This window comes from Mixophyes fleayi, chromosome 1 (genome assembly GCF_038048845.1).
Source record: "Mixophyes fleayi isolate aMixFle1 chromosome 1, aMixFle1.hap1, whole genome shotgun sequence".
NCBI lineage: Eukaryota > Metazoa > Chordata > Amphibia > Anura > Limnodynastidae > Mixophyes > Mixophyes fleayi.
In genome coordinates, this window is record NC_134402.1 from 442,408,681 (window position 1) to 442,435,084 (window position 26,404).

The following is a 26,404-nucleotide window of genomic DNA, read 5'->3' on the forward strand; positions in this document are numbered from 1 at the left end:
GAGCCATTGGAGTCTTGGTTTTACTTTTTTCCTGTTCTGTTTTTCTCTGTATGGTCAACTGTTTATATTGTGTACGGCGCTGCAGATACTTTGTGGCACCATAAAAGTAATGGCTAATAATAAAAAATAATAATTAAGCTGAAAACTTCTGGGGGGTTTGAAAAGTGGAGGTGTTGCCTAAAGCAACCAATCACATTCTAGGTATCATTTTGCAGAATGTACTAAATAACTGATAACTAGAATCTGATTGGTTGCTATAGCCAACAGCTTCACTTTTCAAAAACTCGCAGCTTAATACATTTAGCCCTAGAGTTTAGGAGGAAACTGGAGCACCTGAAGGAAACCCATGCAAACACAGGGAGAACATACAGATTGCTCATAGATAGGGCCCCGGTCAGAATCTAACCAATGTCCCCAGTCCTGTGAGGCAGTTGTGCTAACCACTGTGTCACCACGCTGCCCGCATACACATTTAATGGAAACAGCAATTTTGTTGTCTGCACCAGACTGCCCATTGACTAGAAACTAGTGAAATCACTGTCCTGTGTGTCTCCTTGTGTGTCTCTATTGCTTGCACTTTTTGTACCCTCTCACCAGGAACTAGTAGCATTACTAACCTCCTTGCCTCTTAAATGGCCACCTTGTTTTTCCCCATTTGCCCATTACCTTCTTGGTCTCTCTTCTCTGTTCCACCATTGTATGTCCCCAAGATCTCCTCTCATTGTATGTCCCAGATCTCCTCCCATTGTATGTCTCCCAGATCTCCTCCCATTGTATGTCCCAGATCTCCTCCCATTGTACGTCCCCAAGATCTCCTCCCATTGTTTGTCCTCAAGATCTCCTCCCATTGAATGTCCCCCAGATCTCCTCCCATTGAATGTCCCCCAGATCTCCTACCCATTGTATGTCCCCCAGATCTCCTTCCATATGTTCCTCAGCTCTCCTCCCATTGTACGGTCCCTAGATCTCCTCCCATTGTATGTCTCCAGATCTCCTCCCTTTGTATGTCCCAAGATCTCCTCCCATTGTATGTCCCCAGATCTCCACCCATTGTATGCCCCCAGATCTCCTCCCATTGTATGCCTCCCTTGTCTCCTCCCACTGTATGCCCCCCTGTCTTCTCCTATTGTATGTCTCCCTTCTCTCCTCCAAGTTTATGCCTCCCTTGTCTCTTCCCATTGTATGTCCCCCTTGTACAATCTGCTGTTATGGATTGGCTCCTGAACAGAATACTAAAGTTCCACTCTAGTGCAGGACGTCCCACGAGGGTCTTATACTGGGAAAATGTGCTCAACCGTTCCAGCACTGCACCAATCCAAGTAATCAATATGAGAAAAATCTACAATAGAAGAAAAACAGTACCTTAAAATAAAAATTGCATTGCAATGTCTCCTTCTGACTAGACTGTATGTGATGAATGGGTTCACAATTACCAATTCAATAATTGGATAATAGCTTTCTCTACTACATTACAGTCATATAAACAAGGGCAGCAAAACCCAGTGAAATATAGCTACAAATCAAAGATAAACCCACTGAAAACCTTAACAATACAAAAAGAATGTTCATCCCAGCTACATAGTCTGGGCTCTCTGAGATGTGTTGTACTCGGTTTGATCCAAGTCTTCAAGCCAAAACTTTTAACTGGTTTGCTAGACAAATCATTTGGCTTAAACCTTGCATAACATTAGTACACCATTTCCAGCTAATGGGAAAATCTACAGCATTTGGATGCATGTTTGGGTTTTTTATATGCTTTACAATAAATCTGTCCTCATTCCCATATAGTGGTTAGCATACTCCATCCCAAATTACCAGGAGAACATACAAGTCATCGGTTCCAGGGCCGCCTGAAACTTTTTTGGCAAGTTTTAAAACAACAGTATTGTTCACGACCCGAAGTGGATTTGCTTTGACGGCTGCAGCTACTATCAACATTTATACCAATTCCAGCTGGGTGATTTTGACGATTACGGCTAATTCATTTGCTATGTTGGATTGGGTATCATCGAACTGGATGTTGTTTTATCATCTGAATTCGCTGTACCACCTGCTGCCTGACAGTAAATGCTCGAAGTTAGTGCCAAGGATGTAACCAAGAGGGTGGCTGATTGCACTCGTGTTTCTGACTGTTAAAATGCTATCAGCTAAGTATGACATAGTCACAATTCCCAATGGCAAAAAAGACCAGTATAGTTAGTCTAGATAACTCAGGGCCACTGAGGGCCATAGGTTCATTTTAAGAAATAGGCATTTACCTACGGCCAACTGGGACAGTTATAACTCAACGTTATAACTCTTGACATATAAAGACAGAAAAATGTAGGTTTGAAAAAGTGGAGATGTTGCCTCTAGCAACCAATCAGATTCTAGCTGTCATTTTGTAGAAAGCAATAGATAAGTGATAACTAGAATCTGATTGGTTGCTATAGGCAACATGTCCACTTTTTCAAACCCGCAGTTTAGTAAATCTAGCCCTTAAGCTCCATGCTGCTCCCTTGGATACGGATGGTTAAAATTCCCATTGTTTTTCTTAACAATTGGGATGGGGCATATTTCATTGTTCAAATATTTGTAAGAAAAACAATGCTCACCACAAACATAACCTAATACAATTGCTAATCCACATTTTAACAAATGGCATTTTTAGCCAAAATATAAATTGAGGTTACCTATGTCTTTAATAACGACAGAGCACTCTTAAGAACTTCATTGAGAAAGGGAGCAACTCTGAGTTACAATCTTCCATTTATGAGATGGGAGAAAATTCCATCGGGACCACAATACCTGGGAAGTTTACAAATCTACACTTTAAGAGATGAAAGCTAATGAAAACCACTGTTGAAGAAATTTCACCTAGAGTTTGCAACAAAGCATGTAGGAGTCCCCCATAATATTTGGAGTAACTTCATAGGTCCAACGCGTATGTTGACTATAAATTTGCAAAAGAAATGTAAAAACGCACATAAAAAAATAAAAATATATAGAACTAATATCACCAGCCGTTAATAATATAGGCATTAATGAGGAAACAGTAAAAGAAAAATTATTTTTTTTAAAAAAAATATTCCCCTCATGTAATGTCTATCAAATATAAAATATATTTTTACAGTTGCTCCTGTTTGCAAACACATGTTATAGCATGCATAGAAGACTGTCATCACTAGTGATCAGGACTTAGACTAGCCCTGTAGCTGGAGCAAGAGATACGGCAGAAAAACAAGTAACTTTGAGATGCCCAGAGTTTGATTCAGACGTGGTTGCGTACGTCTGAGTTTGGCACGCCTTTGCTGTTGATTGACTGCAGCCAAATGCCCCTTCCCCTCCCTGTTCACCCCCTGAAATTGTAGGCCGTAGTAAGGGTCCTTTGTGCTCAAATACAGCAAGCTTGTGGCTGCATTTACTGGCGTATGCTCCCTTTCTGCCAATGTGCAGATTGATTTTGCATACAATACGCTCAAAATCAGCAGGCATATATCTTGACCTATCTCTGATCAATCCCGAACACTGGGCGCTATTGCAAGTACATTATCCTTGGGAAATCATAGTGTCGGGGGCTAATCCTAAAATGCTTCTCTCCTCATGTAACTATACTCAATTGTTGCCATTCTTTTATTTGTAATTAAAAAAAAGCTTTATGGTTTCTTATTATTTGACACTAACAAAAAATTTGTATTGATCAGTGATAAGAGTTGCCAAATGATCCATTTTTATTCTATGGTGTAAAATGTGAAAAATGGGGTGAATATGTTTTTTCAAAGCCACTGTATTATGTATAAATATATTCAAGGTCAAAATAACAAATGACAAACCCTTTTGTATCAATTCCATAGAGAGCATAAGGGGTTACCAGTTGTGGATCAAAGCAAAAAAGTTACCATCAGAATAGGAAAGGGTTCTTTGCTGTAAAGGTGGTAACGCTGTGGAATCCTTAGCAAAGGAGGTGGTGATGTTAAATTCTCCAACACAATTTAAAAATAGATTGATGCCTTACATAATATGGTTTATGTAGCTATAATTAGTAGAAGATATTATTGGGTGATTGATCCACAGGCTGTTTCCGATTGGTCAAGAAAGAAGAAGATATTTTTTCCCCTTAGGCTAAATTACCAATGGCCAAACTGGGGGGTTTCTTATCTGGGTCAACAAAATTTGAATTTGAGAAATATGGCTCTCGATGGACCTGTGTCTGTTTTCAACCTTTTTCTATAACCATGTAACTACATCTCAGCAATTTACCTACCGAACATGTATATAAAAAAGCTGTCATTCCTACTCCTGTCTTACTGACTGCAATTAACTATTTTCTCTCTTTTTTAAAGGGCTTATAGAGGCTACACAAACATTTTAAGTTCATTGTCTGTAGCATTTGTCATTTTTGACTTGAGACCAAGATCTGACATCATAAGCTATTTATTTCACCGTAGACCGTGTAACTGGGACGGAAACGCTGACTGGTGACCTTTAAAATAAAATCGCTGAAATTCTGAATAATGACATCCCTGTTGATATAATGCAGATGGGTGGATTAAATCATCCCAAAAAGCCTAAATTGAGCTGTGACATTTGTTTATTGTGAAACGCGTGCAGCAGGTGTCCTATGTAAATTGGTTTAGGATGGTGCACAATAAAGTTAGATAAAAGACACTGACAGCCGGCGGTGACATTTCGGCTGCTAAGTTCATACAACAAATATTAAAAGACTTTAGAAAACAAACGCTGTCACTATTCATTTGTGTTTATCTGCCGTGCATCAGATGATGCAAATCAGGCCAAAAGTTTGTGTTGCAAAATTACATCATGTAACCTGTCTCCCCAATAATGATTCACGATTAACCCAGTCTTCAATTGTACTAAGCAAAGTATAAAACTTGCACCCAAGTGTAATATAAATAGGTTACCATGGTGTTCATAGAAATCTATGTATATTGCTGAAAGATTAGTGTAATAATTACCACTACTATTTATTTACATACAGTGATAGATAGATAGATAAATAGATAGATAGATAGATAGATAGATAGGAAACAGATAGATAGATCGATAGATAGATATGAGATAGATAGATAGATAGATAGATAGATAGATATGAGACAGATAGATTGATAGATAGATATGAGACAGATAGATTGATAGATAGATAGATAGATAGATAGATAGATAGATAGATAAATAGATAGATAGATAAATAGATAGATATATATATGAGACAGATAGATAGATAGATAGATAGATATGAGATAGATAGATAGATAGATAGATAGATAGATAGATAGATAGATAGATAGATAAATAGATAGATATATATATGAGACAGATAGATAGATAGATATGAGACAGATAGATAGATAGATAGATAGATAGATAGATAGATAGGAAACAGATAGATAAATAGATAGATAGATAGATAGATAGATCGATAGACAAATTATAGATATATGGATAGATAAATAGATTGATACGATATCAATAGATAGATAGATAGACAAATTATAGATATATGGATAGGTAGATAGAGACAATATAGATAGATAGATAGATAGATAGATAGATAGATATGATATAGATATATACAATATAGATAGATAGATAGATAGACAAATTATAGATATATGGATAGATAAATAGATTGATACAATATCAATAGATAGATAGATAGATAGACAAATTATAGATATATGGATAGGTAGATAGATACAATATAGATAGATAGATAGATAGATATGATATAGATATATACAATATAGATAGATAGATAGATAGATAGATAGATAGATAGATAGATAGATAGATAGATAGACAAATTATAGATATATGGATAGATAGATAGATTGATACGGGATAGATAGATAGATAGATAGATAGATAGATCATTTTTTATTGTATGCATGCTTGTCATAATTAACTGATAAATTCTTACAGACTTGCACTTATCATAACAGAGGGCAAATACAGGGCAAAACCAGTGTAAAAGCAAACAAAAGACTAACACAATGGTGTATTGTTAGAACTAATGCTTTGGGGCAGAGATCATTTCCATAGGAACTGGATTCAGATCAGATGCTGTAAGAGGCGCCTTGAAAGGAGAATCAGCCTGTTTTTATTTAATCGCTGTCTTGATCTTTTCTTGGTGAAAGTGATGTGTGCGGATATTATATATGTTCTTTTCACCGCCTGCACGCTCCTTATTAGAAAAGTATTTTTAAATCATGACTCCATTCCGTGCTGCGTGAGGGAACTCTTAATGCGAAGGCTTAATAAGGATACGGAATGATTCTGAACATTCCCTGTCTAAGCTAGAAGTTGTTGTTTTCTAGACTAATGTCTGATATCTGAAGCTTTACCTTCCAGATGGAAGGCACTGGAGATACTGGATGGAATAAAATTATATTTCTTCTTTAAAGAACACTATAATCACCGGTTATAATGGCTGTGCCGAGCTAGCTTACTCATCACTGGTATAAAAAGTTTGTGTTTACAATAACAAAGAAAATGACAGAGATGATTGCTAATATTGGAGAGCATTTGATCTCCGTTTATAATTGTTGTATTACCATTAACTGAGCGGTAATTGTATGAAAATTATAGTTTTCCCTGAATAATGTATTCTTAGCGGAGAGATGGTGTATTAATACAATCACCTTGGTACCACCCGGCTACGATTCTCTCATCCTTGAATAAGTATATAATGAGTGTGTGGGCTGCTCCGTGCCCCTGGTCCGCTGTCAAATGCATTTGAAGTGTTGAACTGTAGTTTTTTGATGTCTATGACTACAGAGAGAGCATGACAGAAGCTTACAGCATATATACTACAATCGTGTACAGCAGGGATATAAAGGGAATCTGTTATCTGCATGATAAGACTTTGTGTAGGTGACCGCGGGAGTCACTGACTATAATGCTCTGGGTCATGTGAATATTCAGGTGTATACTATACCTTCAGAATTTGCAGTGAGTGGCTCACTGCTCGAGGAACAAATCATTATTTTTATTCTTTATTTAGAATATTCATCATCTTCTATTTTTTAGATTATAAAACAATGACCATTGGGCTTAATTAGCGTTTAATTGCTTCCATTTATTTATGTTTCACTGGTACCGTGCCTGGATACAGTCCTGATTTTTCCCAAGACAGTCCAGGTTTTTGATGATTGAAAGGAACCTGGACTGATCTTAAATAGGGATGATTTTGGCAGGTCTGGGGGTGGTTTGAATCGATTGGTGGTGTGGCATCCCCCCAAAATGTCCTGATTGACGGATCTTCACCAAACAGATAGATCTTGGAAGTGATTGGTTGGAAGTGGGCGTGTCTGGGCAGATCAGGGGCTGAGTTTGGGAGGATCAAGGGCGTGGCTTATTTTGTCCGGATTTTACCTTCATAAATGTTTGGGGGATATAAACAATAAATCAGACTTGTTGACAGATAAGTAGTTGGAACGGAAACAATGGATAAAGACGGTTGTTGGAAGGTGGTCTCTGGGGGCCACAGAAGCACATAAAAAGGGTCCTGTAGCATACCTCTCAACATGCCTGTAACGATACTAGTGGTAATATCTGAACCCCAATAGCCGAGTAGATATCCAGAGAGTAGTCAGACGTTTGCCGGGTCGGTACACAAGAGGGTGATCCCAGATGCAAGGTAGTGTAGCAGGTAGCAGGTGCTGAGCAAGCAGGATACTCAAGCACATGTCTGAACCAGGAAGTGCCACTTATAGGCCCAAACAGGAAACAAGATCCAAGATGGTTCCTCTTCGATGCCAAACTGGCCATCTTGCATAAGGGCAAATCTAAGGGCAGGTTTGCAAATACAGAGACCTGTAGTGGTCGGAGGTGCAAATGTCAAAGTAATTCCTTACAATGTCTAAGTTGGACAGGGGGCGTGGTCATGTCACAGTAGGGGCGTGGCGTCCCCCCCAGAGGGCTGCCTAGCGATAGGCTGTCTATTAGATACCTCATGTCCCCCAACATTCCAACCCACAGGATAAACATGTCTAATAAATGGCTTCCTACACTGTGTGCCGGAGACAAGTACGCTTCAAACAGCAAAATTTGGAAAGACAACAGAAAATAATTTCATATCCTGAAATAAAGTAATTCTCTCATTTGCAGAACAGAAAAAACACCACCTGCCAAACAAGACTCTTATTACGTTCATTTATACACTTAGTATCATTAAATATAAATCTATCAAGCAGATCTCAAAAGCATCTACTTGCCCAGTCCTGTCTCTTTATTCACACCGATACTATGTGATAATGGGAATAAAATCCGCCATAGCCACTTTGTTTGTATCATTAGGCTGAACAAAACACCTCAACATTTCATGAAATGTCATATTCACTAGATACAAAATGCTAATGATAACTTGGAAAGAAGATTAGTCTTCAGTCAGCCAAAGGCACCCAGTGACCCTCACAAAATCAATTTCTTCAAAGGAACAAATGAAAAGAAGATAGATTGATTTGCATCCTTCCAAGATATCCAATGATAAATCTTTATTTGTCTTTTAATCAATCACAAGTGCTATAAAAGGAAGGGAATTGTCCTGTGTCAGTGAATGCAACCAGTTTGGGAGCTGAACCAACTGAAGCAATATTTGTGAGAATGAGTCATCAGTTATGTCACTGGTTCTAGTGAATAGGTAGCTGTCTAAAAAAGCATTAGATTATTTTCTTATTACAACTACATAACAAATAAGTGTAGACATTATAGCATCAAAGCAGTGGTTTACAAACCTCAAAATTACTATCTGTGTGAATGCACTTTGCTCACTCTGTGACATCACCATCTAATCACACACTAACCTGCTACATAGACTGTGTGACTGCGCTCACTGTGTGACATCACCATCTAATCACACACTAACCTGCTACATAGACTGTGTGACATCACCATCTAATCACACACTAACCTGCTACATAGACTGTGTGACTGCGCTCACTGTGTGACATCACCAGCTAATCACACACTAACCTGCTACATAGACCGTGTGACTGCGCTCACTGTGTGACATCACCAGCTAATCACACACTAACCTGCTACATAGACTGTGTGACTGCGCTCACTCTGTGACATCACCATCCAATCACACACTAACCTGCTACATAGACTGTGTGACTGCGCTCACTGTGTGACATCACCATCCAATCACACACTAACCTGCTACATAGACTGTGTGACTGCGCTCACTCTGTGACATCACCATCCAATCACACACTAACCTGCTACTTAGACTGTGTGACTGCGCTCACTCTGTGACATCACCATCCAATCACACACTAACCTGCTACATAGACTGTGTGACTGCGCTCACTGTGTGACATCACCATCCAATCACACACTAACCTGCTACATAGACTGTGTGACTGCGCTCACTGTGTGACATCACCATCCAATCACACACTAACCTGCTACATAGACTGTGGGACTGCGCTCACTGTGTGACATCACCATCCAATCACACACTAACCTGCTACATAGACTGTGGGACTGCGCTCACTCTGTGACATCACCATCCAATCACACACTAACCTGCTACATAGACTGTGTGACTGCGCTCACTGTGTGACATCACCATCCAATCACACACTAACCTGCTACATAGACTGTGTGACTGCGCTCACTGTGTGACATCACCATCCAATCACACACTAACCTGCTACATAGACTGTGTGACTGCGCTCACTGTGTGACATCACCATCCAATCACACACTAACCTGCTACATAGACTGTGTGACTGCGCTCACCCTGTGACATCACCATCCAATCACACACTAACCTGCTACATAGACTGTGTGACTGCGCTCACTGTGTGACATCACCATCCAATCACACACTAACCTGCTACATAGACTGTGTGACTGCGCTCACTCTGTGACATCACCATCCAATCACACACTAACCTGCTACATAGACTGTGTGACTGCGCTCACTGTGTGACATCACCATCCAATCACACACTAACCTGCTACATAGACTGTGGGACTGCGCTCACTGTGTCACATCACCATCCAATCACACACTAACCTGCTACATAGACTGTGTGACTGCGCTCACTGTGACATCACCATCCAATCACACACTAACCTGCTACATAGACTGTGGGACTGCGCTCACTGTGTGACATCACCAGCTAATCACACACTAACCTGCTACATAGACTGTGTGACTGCGCTCACTCTGTGACACCACCATCCAATCACACACTAACCTGCTACATAGACTGTGTGACTGCGCTCACTGTGTGACATCATCATCCAATCACACACTAACCTGCTACATAGACTGTGTGACTGCGCTCACTGTGTGACATCACCATCCAATCACACACTAACCTGCTACATAGACTGTGTGACTGCACTCACTGTGTGACATCACCATCCAATCACACACTAACCTGCTACATAGACTGTGTGACTGCGCTCACTGTGTGACATCACCATCCAATCACACACTAACCTGCTACATAGACTGTGTGACTGCGCTCATCTGTGACATCACCATCCAGTCACACACTAACCTGCTACATAGACTGTGTGACTGCGCTCACTGTGTGACATCACCATCCAATCACACACTAACCTGCTACATAGACTGTGTGACTGCGCTCATCTGTGACATCACCATCCAGTCACACACTAACCCAAATGTTGGGAGTTATGCTAGTGTAGGCAATGGGTACATAAAATAAAAGAAAAAAGTGTCATAAAATACTTGACCTGTTTTTAATTCTAAGAACGGACAGTACGGCTACAACTGACAGTTTAATTAAGAAATATTTTTGTCCTCTTTGTTGTATCTGGAAGTAAGAGCTGTGTTGCCAGAGCTGTAAGTCAGCCAGTTGCTCACAGGTTAACAATCCAGCTAATGTCACAAGTGCTGCGCAGGCCAGCAGTGCAGACCATGCATGGCTGCTCCAAGATTGTTCCATAAATGTTGGATGGCGTATCTGTCATACACTCTTTGAAGTTACCAGGCGATATGCCAGCAGCTCTCTTCCCAGGAGCGACTCGCTCTGAGAAGGTAGATTGGAATAAATGAATGTGGTTCATCTGTCATGTAATGGTTTTTTGGCTGGTCTCTATGTTAACTGATGGCCTCTTCCTCACCCAGCTCACCGGATTTTAAAGCCAACAGTGCTGATGAATTGCGACATTGTACTAGAGTTACACTGGTTATTGTTACAGAGACTCTATTGTACATCTGAATGCATGAACCTCACGTTAAGCTAATCTCTTTATTAATGGACAAGATTTTTTAACTCAGGTACAAAAATTTTAAAAAAATATTTATATTAAAATATTAGGCATTACATCACATACACCTGCAAGTTACATTTTTATGTTTCACTATGTGCACGCACAATATGGCCGTGCAAATAACCCACATTGCTGATATCCACTGCAGCTCTCTCCAATGGGGAATTCTCCCTCAGTCACACTCCCAGACCTGGAAAGAGACAAGGTAGGCAGTCTACTCTCTCCAAGCTGCACCTCCCAAGTCATACCCTCTGGACCCTCCCTCTTATTCTCTTCCACACTATATTCTTCTGTAACCAATTGTCTTTCTGCTATGTACTATCTGCTATCGGCTATCTCCACATGGATGTCCCAATGCTACCTAAAGCTCAACATGTCCAAAACAGAGCTTATCATCTTCCTTCCTGCCAGTCACCACCTGCCCTCAGATCTCCCTCACTGTCAATAACACCACAATTTCCCCGGTCTCCCAAGCCCGTTGCTTTGGTGTCATACTTGACTCCGCCCTCTGCTTTATTCCACACTTCCAGACTCTCTCCCAGTCCTGTTGAATCCACCCTAAAAACATTGCCAGAATATGCTCTTTTCTTACTCAACATGCTACCAAATTCTCTCATCATCTCTCGTCTTGACTACTGCAACCTCCTGCTATCTGGCATTCCTGACACCCCTGCATCCCCACTTCAATTCATCCTAAATGCTGCTTTAAGACTGATCTTCCTCTCTCACCGCTCCACATCTGCTGCACCACCTTGCAAATCTCTACACTGGCTCCCTGTGTCCTCCAGAATCCAATTCAAATTACTCACCCTTACCTACAAAGCCCTCAACAACACCACCTCTGCATACATGTCAAATCTCTTATGAAAATACTCTCCCTCCTGCCCTCTTAGATCTACCTCTGACCTGCGCCTTGTCTTGTCTCTGGTAACCACCTCTCACTCCCACCTACAAGACTTCTCTCGTGCTGCTCCCTCCTTATGGAATTCCCTATCACGTTCAATCAGATTTTCCCACAGCCTTTAAATCTTTAGAAGCTCTTTGAAAACCCAGCTCTTTTTTAGAGGTGACCTTATCCTCGATAACACTATTCACACTAATGCACCCTCACGACTATCCGAATCTCCACTCTGAGCCACACTCGCTCCTCTTGTTTCAGCTGTGCCCTCTTCCCTTTAGAATGTAAGCTCTCTATTGAGCAGGGTCCTCCATGCACTTTCATGTCTTCATTTATTTTGTCTACCTTGCATGTCCCTGTTTTATGTATGTCCTGTTTTCCCTACTTTACGATGCTACGGAGCACTGTGGCGCCTGATAATATTATTATGGAAAGTACATTGAATTTAAAATTCCCTTCAAAGCTACATCCAATGTTGCAGAAGGAATCAATTACGTCTATATCATTTAAAGACACTTAATGGCATTGGGACTGAATGTGTAACAAGTGCCAATATGATTATGTCTCTGTTCCCGATTCTCTTTCATGTTCATTGACACACAGCAAAGGGCTGTGTAAGAGACATTATATTTCTATTTATAATTAATTCAATGCCTAAAGACCTGTGAAACGTTTTGCCAATCTTCCAGTTGCAGAAATCTTACCACAACAAAAACAAGATATTGTTTAAGGATAAGGTATGTTCAGAGGACAGGTTACCGGAGGAAGTATTCCAGACCTGTCCACTCTCCTGGAATGTCAGAGAGACTCCCTAATTCCGGGTAGGTTTCCCGGATTCCCGGGAGTGCAGGCCATTCACCCGCTTCCCATTCACCCTGCCTACTTCCAAATAATATTTGAAAAGAATGAATGTGCCCCTGGTGGTCAAAAGCAGTAATGCAGCTTTCTGTTTCACTTTCTTAGGGGCAGATTCAATTCAGCAAGATGTTCAGATGGGTACATTGCTGCCTATTACGGTGAGGAATTGACGTATATTTTTCTGCGCAAGTCGTAGAAAAAAATGAGCGGATATCAGAGATTCAACAGCGCCTCGAGGACTGTTCTAGTGACACGTTGCGCTAAATCTCTGAATCTCCCCCTTAGTGCCTATTGGACACCAAATACCCCCCCCCCCCCCATGCATCTTCTTCACTTCTTTAGTCTCATATAAAAAAACTTGTCTCTCGAAATAAAGTCTAGTTTTTAGGTGGGAAGAAAATACAACGCATAAGAGTACAGGCAATCCTTGCTCTGCGCTGCTCGTCCAATCAGAAGATACAAACTTCCACACCCTCCAAAATATGCACAATCGATAATAAATTGGGGAGAAATAGGTGCATAAAATCACAAGGCATCATCTGCACTGCAAGCTTGAATTTAGCAATGTCATTTGGGTGGGGGCAGTGGTCAAACCATCGTCTTTGCAGATGGTGGGTTAGTTATGGTCCCCAGAGGTCGGGGGATGGCTGGTGATGACGGTCCATCTGCTTCCGAGGCTCCAGCTCGGCACTACTGGTAATAGTCAATAATCAACTATCAAGCAAATAAATGTTTAATCATCAAGTATAATTTATAGTCCCGGATACAGCAAAATACAAATAAGAACATTTGATCATTTTCAAAAATAAAACCATTTAACTCCACATTTGAAGGACGATTAGTTAAAAAGTTATTACTGATCTGGGATGCGATTTACAAATTTGACCTTTTTTTATGATAATTTGGTCACAAGGGGGTTATTTCAAAGTTACCATGAAGTTACCCTAAGTATTTAAAGACACTAAGACACAGATCAAAATTACCTCTGGTATACAATTGGGAAAAACTGAGATGGAAAAAGATTATGTGACAAAAAGCTGAGTATCAGCTCAATGCCAGGTGGCAGCTGCAAAACAGAATAAAATCCTGGGATGCATAAAAAGGGGAATAAATGAATTTGGTTCAAACATAGTATTAGGGCTGGTGGAATGTAGTAAGCCTGGCAACCATGGCAGCAGGACGCCACAATTATTGGGGTGCCCTACTAGCCTACCCGTGGGTGACATTACCCTTGTCATCCGCAGGTGATGTCGCCCCTGTTATTCGGGGCTGATGTCCCCATTGTCATCTGCGGGTAACCTCGGCACTTGTTCCAAGTCCCTGCTCTGAAGGGCTTCACCGGGGCATCAGCAGAGAAGGGTAGGATGGCAATGAGTACCTAGCACCGGCACTGCATAGTATTATAATTGTACAAGTCACACCTTCAATTTTAATTTTAAATTTTATATTGTATCCCTTATTGCAAATTATAAGTCTATATAAATCACAGAAATCCAAGGTGACTTTTAAAACACAGATATTAGGTGGTACATTATTACTTATAATACCTAAATTTCACTGACCACTGAAGTAATGATATCAGAAATCGGTTTTAAGTCATATCATCAGAATTCCCAGTCTATGTAGATATTATTTACAGGGATTTACACACATATATTATTATCACTTGTATATTATACATATATCATTTACAAGAGTGTATTCATAGATGAATATCACTGTTATGTTGTATATATCAAAATCACGAGATATCATAAATTGAACTCACTTTTTAATCTGTATGCTGGTGTGCTGTGAATACAGTATATTGGGCCTTTGTAAACTTACCAGATGTATGACTATATAGTCTAAGACTATATTAAAGACCTGAATGTGTTTCTGGGAACACAGGGAAAACAGACTGTTGTTTTCAGAGTAAATGATGTATAAACAGATTTTCTCTGTTGGGACCTAGGACATTAACAATTTAGGAGAGAGTTAAACTGATTTACTACCTGGGGCTAAAACAGTGCAAACATCTGTTACGGCATTTACTGTTACAAAAAGTTCATGGCATTTTTATCTTATAGATTCTTTTAATTTAGAAAAGATGCAATTGAGCGTTATGTTCCGTCATCATTCAAAGGTTACACAGAGTGTTTCTTACACTGTTCTCCGTTATATCTCACAAGTTTATATCAACATTGTTAATTGGAAATGAAACAAAAAAAATCATTAAATGGTTAAAAGGAAAGGTTAATGTCATCACTGGTTTCTCGATTAAAGTCAGAATTGGGTAGCATGTGGACGACATTTGGACTTTTTAAATCATCTCTGTGCCCACCTCCCACATAAACATCTTCTAATAAATATAAAAAATTCTGAAGGTAATGGGGGAATTTACAGGTTGTTATGAAGGAGCGTCATCACACCAAAGACAGTTCAGCTGCTGGACCCAGAGAGTTCCACTGCCATCACTGTCGTCATCTCTGTTCCTCCTCTGGTGATCTCCGTGAACTTCTAGGTGACAACTGCCGCCACAGCTTCTGTGGGCATGAGGAACAAGTGTCTTGTCTTTGTGTCCAGCAGTGAGCATGATGCCAAAGATATATACCAGGCACACCGCTACTCACACAAGTGCCCATTCAGCTCAAGAGCAAAATCTGTTTCCAGAAGTAGAAGAGGAAGGAGGTTCCACTGATGTACATGATGAAAAACAGTGATGGCTGCCAGCAGCTGACTGTTTCTGACAATTCTACAGTGACTGGTTCATCTTTCATGTCTCCACCTTTCAATGTCTCCTCATTCCAACCACATCACCGGTAGCTGCACAGAAATGACAGTCTCCAATGGCTGCTTTCTTATTGGTGGTAGATAATGCTTCTGCCTTATACTAGACGCACATTCCACATGAACCACAACAATTGTCATTGCATTCTGCATGGGTCAATTGTTCCCACAACTATATTGCAAGCTCGTTTACAAAGGGCCGTCTTTACTATTTCATGTCATTGACAACTTGAGGGAAACAGTGCCCCTTAGGGCCAAATAAACATTAAAGTAAGCTGCCAAGTAGATCTGAAAATTCTGACAATACAGAAGCTTAACCCAACGTTTTGTTACTTTGTTTAGTATCTTTTTTTTTATAAAAGTGCATTTTACACATGTGTAATTTTTTATTTTTTATTAGTACCAAAAGGAGATACAACTGTAGTAGCAGGAGGTCCCAACCTGTGCTCCTATAGGCTGCCTGTGATATGAGATCATCCCTGTGTGGTTTAATTGGGTAGGACCAGTGGCTCCTCCTCCACAAAGAGACAACACTGTGGTGCCCAGCACCGCAGAAAGTAGTTTCTGTCTTCGTCAGTGAGTGCATCCTTGTGTGCATGTTTATTGGTTTGATGCCTTTCTTTTATTTTTATTTTCAATCACCTACAACTCATAATATGAAAATGTATATCTAATGGTGTCCCTATTGTTGACATCATATGAGCCAAACACACTTAAACGCATATGTTTCCTTCACTTACCTATCAGGGGTGAAGTCTGCTAACATCTCCCAGCCAATAGTATACATGGGGGAGGTGCCCTGTCTGGCCCATATAATCCCCCTCCATTGGTTGCTGTGTATCTTTTGCTGCACAAATCCCCTCCCGCTGTCCCTGCATTTATGTGAGAGATGTCTTAACCATTTCTTTTTTCCAGTTCTAGAGGAGCACAGATGGCGGGAGAGCTTTTGTAGTTGTACGGTCCTATCGCTGATTGGCCGCAGGCCACTGACCCCTTCGAAGCACCCTGGCTATTTATACCTTTGTGTGGGGAACCACTTGACCTGCTTTGTGTTGGCACATCATTGTATCATCGGCCAATCATAAAGGACTAAGTCCGATATTAACCAATCTAAGGATTCCGTCTGACTGAAAAAGTCGGAATCGAAAGGTTGATACACAATATCAATAAATCAACTAAATCAATTATGTACTTTCAAGTATCATAAATGCAAGCCCATGCTTTCTTCTTTTGCTACATTTTCTTATATATATATATATATATATATATATATATATATATATATATATATATATATATAAATAAATATATATTTAAAAATATATATAAAATCATTTGTCTTCTCTGTGGTTTAGGGAAATATCTCTCCGTCTGACACCATCATATTTTTGAAAACTGCAAGAGATACTATTTTTCCCCCTCTAGACGCAGGCAGAATATCAGTCTTTCTGTGGGTTCTTAAAAATACATAAATTACTTTTCCGGGAAGTTGCCCAATTTATAGCCCTGGTTCCCAGGAGTGTAATTTCACCTTGCTGCATCAGCAGACACTCATTGATTTGACCTCCAGCTCTCAGACCCCTCAGGTCTCCTCAGCTCTGCTGTGTTGAGACATTTTCATAACTCACAGTTACTGAGTGGCTGCTCAATCATGCGTCTCCTTCCCAAACAGCTGGGGGAACAGAACACAGGAGCCGTTCTCACTAATACCTGCATCATTACTAACCACTTATGGACCAATGTAGCCGTCCCTGTGATTCAGTATTATTACAGTCAATGCCATGCTAATGGACAGCGGCATGTTTAATATAACAGAAGTCTTATTCCCCCCACAGGACCACTTATCTTCCCAATTTATAAGACGCAGCCGCGGCTTGCATCCCTTCGTCAAACACCAGCTCTTTAAATGGGACAAATTAAATGCCTGTTTTTGCTGACTGCAGCTAGTGTTGGGCTGGAGAATGTAATGTATTTGCCATGTCTATCTGTTACATATACAGGTAATGTATGGGGTACACTGTAGCAGACAGCGTTTGCCAAGGCTGTATATAAATTTCAGCATTATGGGTGAATATGTCTCAATATAATGATTGTGCACCCCCATCAAAGGAGGGATGGCCTATTTTAGTCTGGGAGGGGGGGGGGGGGGGGCAAGGCTCGACTATTAGGAACATTTCAAAAGGAAAAAAATGCAAGTGGCCCAGTGACCCAGCCCAAGGTAGCTCAATATCATCATCATTTATTTATTTATATAGCTCCACTAATTCCGCAGCATTGTACAGAGAGCTCACTCACATCAGTCCCTGCCCCATTGGAGCTTACAGTCTAAATTCCCTAACACATACACACAGACAGACTAGGCTCAATTTGATAGCAGCCAATTAACCTACTAGTATGTTTTTGGAGAGTGGGGGGAAACCGGAGCACCCGGAGGAAACCCACGCAAATACGGGGAGAACATACAAACTCCTCACAGATAAGGCCATGGTCGGGAATTGAACTCATGACCCCAGTGCTGTGAGGCAGAAGTGCTAACCACTGAGCCACCGTGCCCAGTCCAGCCAGCCCATGGTCCTATCCCAATATTTTGATACAGTAGTTTCTGCATGTTTGTAGGTCCTGTTGTTGTCAGCAGGACAAGGGCAAATCAATCTTCTGTTTATATCTTAAGCATCCACCCCTGACCAATAGATGATAGACATTCTCCTTCACAAACCCCCACCAGGGAGATATAACATAACCAGTGAGACTATGTTACTGTGCGGTTTACTAAGCCTAAACGTGTACCAAAACATAAAACGTGTTTATCTCATCATAAGAAGAACATGTGATAGGCTTTATAACATTTTACTCCACATCCCTCAATAATAGTGTTTACGTTAGACAAGTGGTTTCCATGTGCCTGGAATACTACTTAAGTCACCAATACTACCTGAGATTTGAAATGAAAACATTCAGCTGCTACAGTTTGACGTGTGCACAACACGGGACAAATCAGGTCCTCTGTAGACGTGTGCGGGTTACGTGTCCTCCTTATTACTGTTTCTGAAACAGGTGCTGAATGCAAAGAGAAGAGAGGACACCTGGAGCCAATCAAGAGAGAATTAGGCTGAGAATGATACAATGTTACTAGCACAAGTGGGTGAATTGTTTCACAGTCTGATTTGTGACTGGCTGCGGATGCTGCGTTAGTGCGTATGAAGGTGTAAGTGGCCTTAGTACCGTAGCTAGTTGTGAAAGTGAGTGTGAGTACTCTATATCTCTGTGAAGTGAGTTTTAAACTATGAATGTGGGTGTGCGACTCTCTGTAGAGATGAATGTTTTACCGGTGGTGAAAGTGTGTACACCTATTGCCTGTGATATTTGTGTGTGAGTGTGCAACTGGCTGTGTAACTCTGTGTCAGTGGGAATGTGTCTGTGTGCATTTGCACACACAGGGCCTGATTCATCAAGGCCCGCGCATTTAGCATTAAACACCCATAAATCAGCGCTGTGCGCTCCTGAATTCAACAAGGAGCTGATTTGAAGACACGTGCACTGATTAATTTGGGTGTAGGTCTGTTGTGCTCCACTACACAAGACACTGCAGGATAGGTCCAGTACCTATATGGAATATACATTCACAAAAGAACGCACCAAAAAAAATAATCTATTCAATTAATGTCACCTGGTAATAACTTATGCATTAATGACAAAATAGTTAAAAAACTAAATAAATGTGTTTTTATCCATTTATTTTTTTTCCACAAAATACTTTTATTAGGATGTTGTGAATGTATTTTTAAAGTTGCTCCTGACTGCAAACACATGTTATAGCATGCATACGAGACGGTCATCAATACTCATCAGGACTTAGAATAGCCCTGTAGCTGAGAAACAAAAGAAAAACAAGTAACTTTGAGATGCCCAGAGCTGGATTTGGATGGGGCTGTGTGCGCTTGAGTTTCTCACACTATATTGAATGTTGACTACGACCAAACGCTCCCGTTCCCTCCAGAAATCGTAGGCTGCAGTAAGTGTCCTTTGTGTACCAAGATACAGTGAACGTTGCTGTATTTAGTGACCTATGGACCGGTTCTGGGGATGATACGCACAAAATCAGGCCATCTGTGTCTCTTTAGCTGTGGGATTGTATATATGGGTGTAACTCATATATGGTTGTAAAGTATAGAGCACCTTTTGGGGTAGCTGTGGGGTCTGATAGCTGATAAGGCACCTTAGGGTGTTAGTTGCTATATTATCGGCCACCTAGTTACTTAGCAGCAGATCAGACATTTACATTTTGGCATAATCAGTTCCCTATGAATTTTTTTTAAATAAAACTGTGTATAGAAGAAGCTTTTTTAGATTTATAAGAAAGAGGAACAAAAATGTTGCAGAATTATGTATTTTACTTTTAAATTATAGGGTGAGATAGTGTTTTATTCTTTGCTGATTTTGAATTGTGTTCAGGAACAAAGAACAAGGAAAAATATAATTCTTTTAACTCCATTTTTATAAATTTTTGTTTATAGAAAATTGACGTGGTGCGTTCCTTTGGATGGGCTTTTGTGTGGTTCCAAGTGGTATCCGTGTATCTCTGTATCTCGCTAACAATAGTCTCTCTGAGGCACTTAACAATCTATTCTTCCCTTTGTCAGAATAAACAAATAATAACTGTTTAAAATAGTCATCTTACATTATTGTTAAAGAAAAATTGCCATTGTCATGTAGTTGCATTATGTTGTGTGAAATGAAATATGATTGAACTTAACAAGTTTTGTCACTAGAACTCATTCTTTCGATCTCTGTTATGTTTATGCAGTATTGTCAATATTATTTGTTTAGTCCCATTTTGCCGGGGCAAATGCAGGACTTGTAGAGGGGGGTTTCCACACCACGCCGCCAGTGGGTGTGACCAGCATACATGGGGCGTGGCTATAATATTAGACAGTACTTGGCTGCTCTCCAACTCTTCCTATCCCTATAATATACATGGACAATGCTGCGTGCACTACTGTTAGGTGCACGCAGCTCTCTCTTTTCAAGCAGAGTGCTGTGAATCGGGAGCAGGGTCCAGCCACCTCAATAATACAGTGCCCCAGGCTTGGAGGGGGGTTTCCAGGCACTAGGACCCCCCCCCCCCTCGGTTTGCCTATATTTTGGTAACCGGGCTGCCAAAATAATGGCCAGGCGGCAAATCAAGTGGTGATAGATTACAACAGAGCGACTAAGAAGTGGTCTCAGCGAAGACATAATGGGCCTGACTCATGTTCGGACAGACATTAATTTGCGTAGCGTATCTTGCATGAAATACTCTGCGCATGCCCAGAAACAAACATTATGCCAATTTTAAAACTTACGGCTGCCTAGGACTTGAGAGGTGGAAGAGGGGAGGAAATTGGTGGCTGAATGTAGGCCACCTATGGTAAGGCCATGTCGAGGGTGTGCCGATGCTGGTGCAGCCCATTCAAGTCCTATGTTTCTCATAAGTATGAGTACATTGGTTTCATGGCATATTTTGCACTTAAATGAAAATGCCGACTGATGACCACACAGCGCGATTTTTTAAATGAACAATTACACGTATGCGTGTCTGTAACTATCACAGTAAAACTGCAAGCATCATATACTATCTAACTGCATTATATTTACCGTATGCACTGAAATTATCTTTATGTCATTAAAGTAAAGAAAGTTTTTTTTAAAATATTATGTTCGAAAATGAATTTTTATATAAATGATTATACTAATTGAGTTTGATTTATTTTATGATCTAAAACATTTTTTTATTTGTTCTGATGTGACCTTTTATCGTGCTTATGCATATCTACGTACCGTACGGCAAGTAACAGAATTATCCGCACCGGTAAAGAGTACCCAACCCGCTTGGAGAGGAAACAGGCACAATATATGCATGCCTGAGATCGTTTGTGTTCTAACAAAGAATAAGGAGAATACAGCCCAGGGTCTGTGCGCACGCTATATACCATTTATTACTCAGAACTACGGCCACTATGGGGTCTATTTACTATGGGAGAAAGACCTCCTTATTTATCAAAGCCCAGAGCAGATTAAAATTATAGCCGACGATTGTCTTCTCTGGGGTCCTACGGGGAAGCGGCTGTTTACCGGAGGCAGTGGGAGTGCTGATAATGCCACTTTACTGCTATCTCTATCGCCATCTCATGGTGACAATAGCGGGGGGCGGGACATAAAATAAAGCATTAATTATTTCAATAATCCTTTCTTTTGAATCGGTCCAGAAGACTGGCTGGCGAAACCGTAAGAGTCCTCTTTCCGCAGCCAGGCACTGTCCTCGAGGAGCTGAACAGCGGCGAGAGAAAAGGTTCTACTGCTACGATTCTATGGCACTGGGTTTTGTTAAACAGACCACTATACCTCTAAAATTAAGACGACCATTGTATAGGATCGTACAGCAATCCCCTTGAATTTTAGGGACGTCTCTTAAATAACTTTTACTTTTTCTAGAATGAGGAACACGATACTTTGCAATGCACACAACATGCTGAGTGACAGAGGGACAGTTTCAGGGACTGTCTGTGAAAATTAGGAACTTATCATCATCATCATCAACATTTATTTATATAGCGCCAGCAAATTCCGTAGCGCTTTACAATTGGGAGCAAACAATAATAAAACAATACTTGGTAATACATACAGAGAGGTAAGAGAACCCTGCTCACAAGCTTACAATCTATAGGACAATGGGAGTTTGAAACACAAGGGCATGCGCTACAACATATTGCACACTGGACCAGCTAGAATGCAAAGGTAAAAGTATTGAGTGGGCTGTGTTTGTGGCAACGTTGGTCAGAGGGTTGTTGTCTTGTGTTAGCTGTGTATAAGGTGGTAATAGGGTGATCTAGGGAGATTAAGATGGTCGTTGAGGAATATCATAAGCTTGTCTGAAGAGGTGGGTTTTCAGAGAACAGTTGAAGGTTTGAAGACTTATTTGGAGGAATGTCTTTGGACTCGCTTGGCTGGATTCATAAACATACTTATGTATTCCTATATTCATATATATTACATTTTGCAAATTATTGCACAGGCTGCCTATACTATATACTATATATCATGAAAGATATGCACCATACAGTATATTATTTTATATACTTTATATTTAGAAGCAAACAGAATAATTGGTTGGCATGCTATAATTCTAGCCAATAGAGATGTGCGTTGTGAATTCTAATGTTTAATCAGTATTGTATATTTAGAATGTACTGAACACTAAACTATAAAGACTAGCCCTAGAAGGTCCTCAGTTTCTGCACATATCAAACACAGTTTAATGCTATGATTGATTGACAGCTATTACAATCCATCACCGTTTCTGCAACGGGAAGAAGGTCAAAGACATAGAAAAATAATGTTTGTACTTGAATTCTCTACAGGATATATTGGGAGTGATAAGGGCAGGAGGTTGAAAAAAATGAACTGTAAGACTTTTAAGGCAATCTTGCTACTTTGCGTAGATTCACTTTTAAGCTAGGTACATTAGAGAAGATTTCTCCTTGAACGATTTACCAATGACTTAAAGCCCCGATCAGCAGCCGATTCCTGTGCACACGCTATACCCGTTTTACAAGATTAACCTTCAGATCTGTGCTCTTCATCTGTCATAACCATCGGCTGAAAAGATTGTGACTCTGTAAACTCTATGGAGATCTATGGACACTGCTGGTCCCTAGTGCATGCACACTGCAGGATTGGCCCGACATCGTTCCATCGTTTATAGAGATTTTCAGTCTGGTTATAAAATCAAATGAAACGATGCAATGTGCTTTGGAACGATAAAACATGATTGTGGGAACACAAATGCCATATTGGACTTAACGGTCATTTATCGTGTGATTGGCACGATATTCGGGTGAAGAACCTGTAGTGTGTACAGAGCTTTAGTCTATATATTCCTTTATGCTATAACAAGAACCTAATTCAAACCCAGCGGTTCCTTTTACTGCTGAAAAGCTTGTAATTATTATCCACACACAACCTTCTAATATAAATATCTTGCACAAAACCACTGCGTAATAATAACATCCTAACTAGCTGTTATAACAGTTCAACAGGGCAATTATAAACTCCACCAACACTGGGAAAACGTAAATGCTGAATATTCGTAGTTGACTTAACAATACCGTATGTGTAATTAAACATTAGGTTATTGGCGATGTTGGTTATGTACGATTCCTATGTAATGCTCAGACTCTCCGGGTAAGGAAAGTAACCACGTTGGCGCTAGATATACACACGGCACATGAAATAATAAGTAAAAGGCTTTATACTGTATCCCGCACAATGAGTGGTAATATCCGCCTCAGCACTTACCCATGACGCTCAGTTCCGCTGACGCGCTGCTGTTGTCGTTTTTGTAGCTAACCACGCAGGTATACGTCCCAGCGTAATCATCTGTTACGTTCGTAATCAGCAGGTTGCTGCCACCCAGTAAAGAATATTTCCTTGTCCTTCAATAAAAAGGAAACATAAAAATTATGGAGGAAGAAATAGACTTTTCAATGGAAAAATGTGCGGACGTAGGGTTATATAAGTATATGTTCTAATATACATCTATCGAGACAGAGCTCAGCAGCCTACTAGGAACATGTTAAGGGAACGAAAAATGCAGGTAGTCCGGTGACCCAGCACATGGTCACCCACTATGGGACCGGGGGGGCAATGCCCCCCCGTCCCCTGGCCAATGAGCCCCTGACTCTATGCAATTATTTATACTCATGGGCAGAATGTATTAAAAATATGAACCCCTTAAGGGGAGACTTATGTCTATTTTGTTGGCTCCAAGCTAAGCTACCAGTTGCAAAGCCCTAAAATGTTTTTTTTTTTAAAAAAAAGTGATATGATTCTAAGAGTAATTTTGCTTCAGGAATTTCCTGGTAATGGATGTTAAAAGCAACGGGCAGCATGGTGGCTCAGTGGTTAGCATTGCTGTCTCACAGCGCTCAGGAGTTTGATCCCGACTATGGCCTTATCTGTGTGGAGTTTGCATGTTCTCCCTGTGTTTACGTGGCATTCCTGTGGGTGCTCTGGTTTCCTCCCACACTCTGAAGATGGTAGATTAATTTGCTGATGACTAAAAAATGGACCCGTGTGTGTGTGACAGGGAATTTAGACTGTAAGCTCCAATGTGCCAGGAACTGACGTGTGTGACAAATATTCTCAGTACGGTGGTGGCACTATCTAAATAAATGTTAATCAATACATAATGGTTATCATACAATTGGATTTTCCTGCCATCCTGATCGGCATCTGAAAGATCCCAAGTAAACTTCAATTTGCAGGGAGTTAGATGTAAAACTGTCTAATTGGCCAGTTACACAGCAATGTGTATTGTGTATCTGCAACTCGATTATACAGCTTGGAAAAAGGTTGCAATTCACTTTGAAGTTGGGACTTGCATTGATTTAGAGCTGCACTACCACCTAATAAAAGATCTTACTAAGGTATCCCTTAAGCCAGGCCTGTCCAACCTGCGGCCCTCCAGATGTTGTGAAACTACAAGTCCCAGCATGCCCTTCCAGCTATCAGCAGGTTGTCTACTGGCAAAGCATGCTGGGGCTTGTAGTTTCCCAACACCTGGAGGGACGCAGGATGGACAGGCCTGCCTTAAGCCAATACTCTGTGCTTGCTCCTACATCCCTATACCAAAGTTAGGAGGGGGCGGGGGGGGGGAGAGAGGGAGGAATTATTATTATTATTATTATTATTATTATTATTACCATTTATTTATATAGCGCCACTAATTCCGCAGCGCTGTACAGAGAACTCACTCACATCAGTCCCTGCCCCATTGGGGCTTACAGTCTAAATCCCCAACACACACACACAGATAGACACAGACTAGGGTCAATTTTGATAGCAGCCAATTAACCTACCTATATGTTTTTGGAGTGTGGGAGGAAACCGGAGCACCCGGAGGAAACCCACGCAAACACGGGGAGAACCTACAAATAAGGCCATGGTTGGGAATTGAACATGAGTGCTGTAAGGCAGAAGTGCTAAGCACTGAGCCACCATCACAATGGGATTGGCGCTCCAGCGCACACCCTCCTTCCGCCAACATTTAAGGTTGGTCACCTAAGTTGATTTACCTGAGGACACCTTAGTAAAACCTTTCACGCAGCTGGCCGTGCATTAAGCAGTAACTCTGAAAAGAGACTTCACCTAAACAATGTTTAAATCTCTTGTATACATCCAAACATCTAGGTACCTATCACTAAAATTGTTACTTTACCGCACAAATTATATCGCTACCATTTTGCCTTTATGACGTTTGAACACTGTTATTAACTCTCCCTATCCCCCATTAAATGTACAGACAGTCAACACTAAGACATTTACGAAACACCAAAAAGAAACACAACAGATTAAACGTTTAAAGTCAGTTTTACTTGGCAGCTGTTTTTCTCTACCCAGTTATTTTGTGTGTTTAAATAACACTCACAAGTTTTCTTGATGATTGCATTTATTTGATTGTTCTATGCTGGGGTTTCAAATCCCCTTTGCCTCACAGTCCTGTAATTTCCTACTCCATAGTCAGTCAGGTGTATGATAAAAACAGAAATAGTCTGTTCCACAGCAACAATTCTGCACAATCAG

General features: G+C 40.6%; 1 protein-coding gene across 2 annotated transcripts in view; it reads right to left on the reverse strand.

Annotated features, from left to right (window-relative positions):
* DCC (DCC netrin 1 receptor) overlaps window positions 1-26,404 on the reverse strand; it is a 605,048-nt gene that overhangs the window by 276,580 nt on the left and 302,064 nt on the right. For both annotated transcript variants that reach the window (XM_075185502.1, XM_075185492.1), the window contains exon 5: window positions 24,119-24,255. In XM_075185502.1, the coding sequence (XP_075041603.1) occupies window positions 24,119-24,255 (137 nt within the window). The remainder of the gene's footprint in view (window positions 1-24,118; window positions 24,256-26,404) is intronic.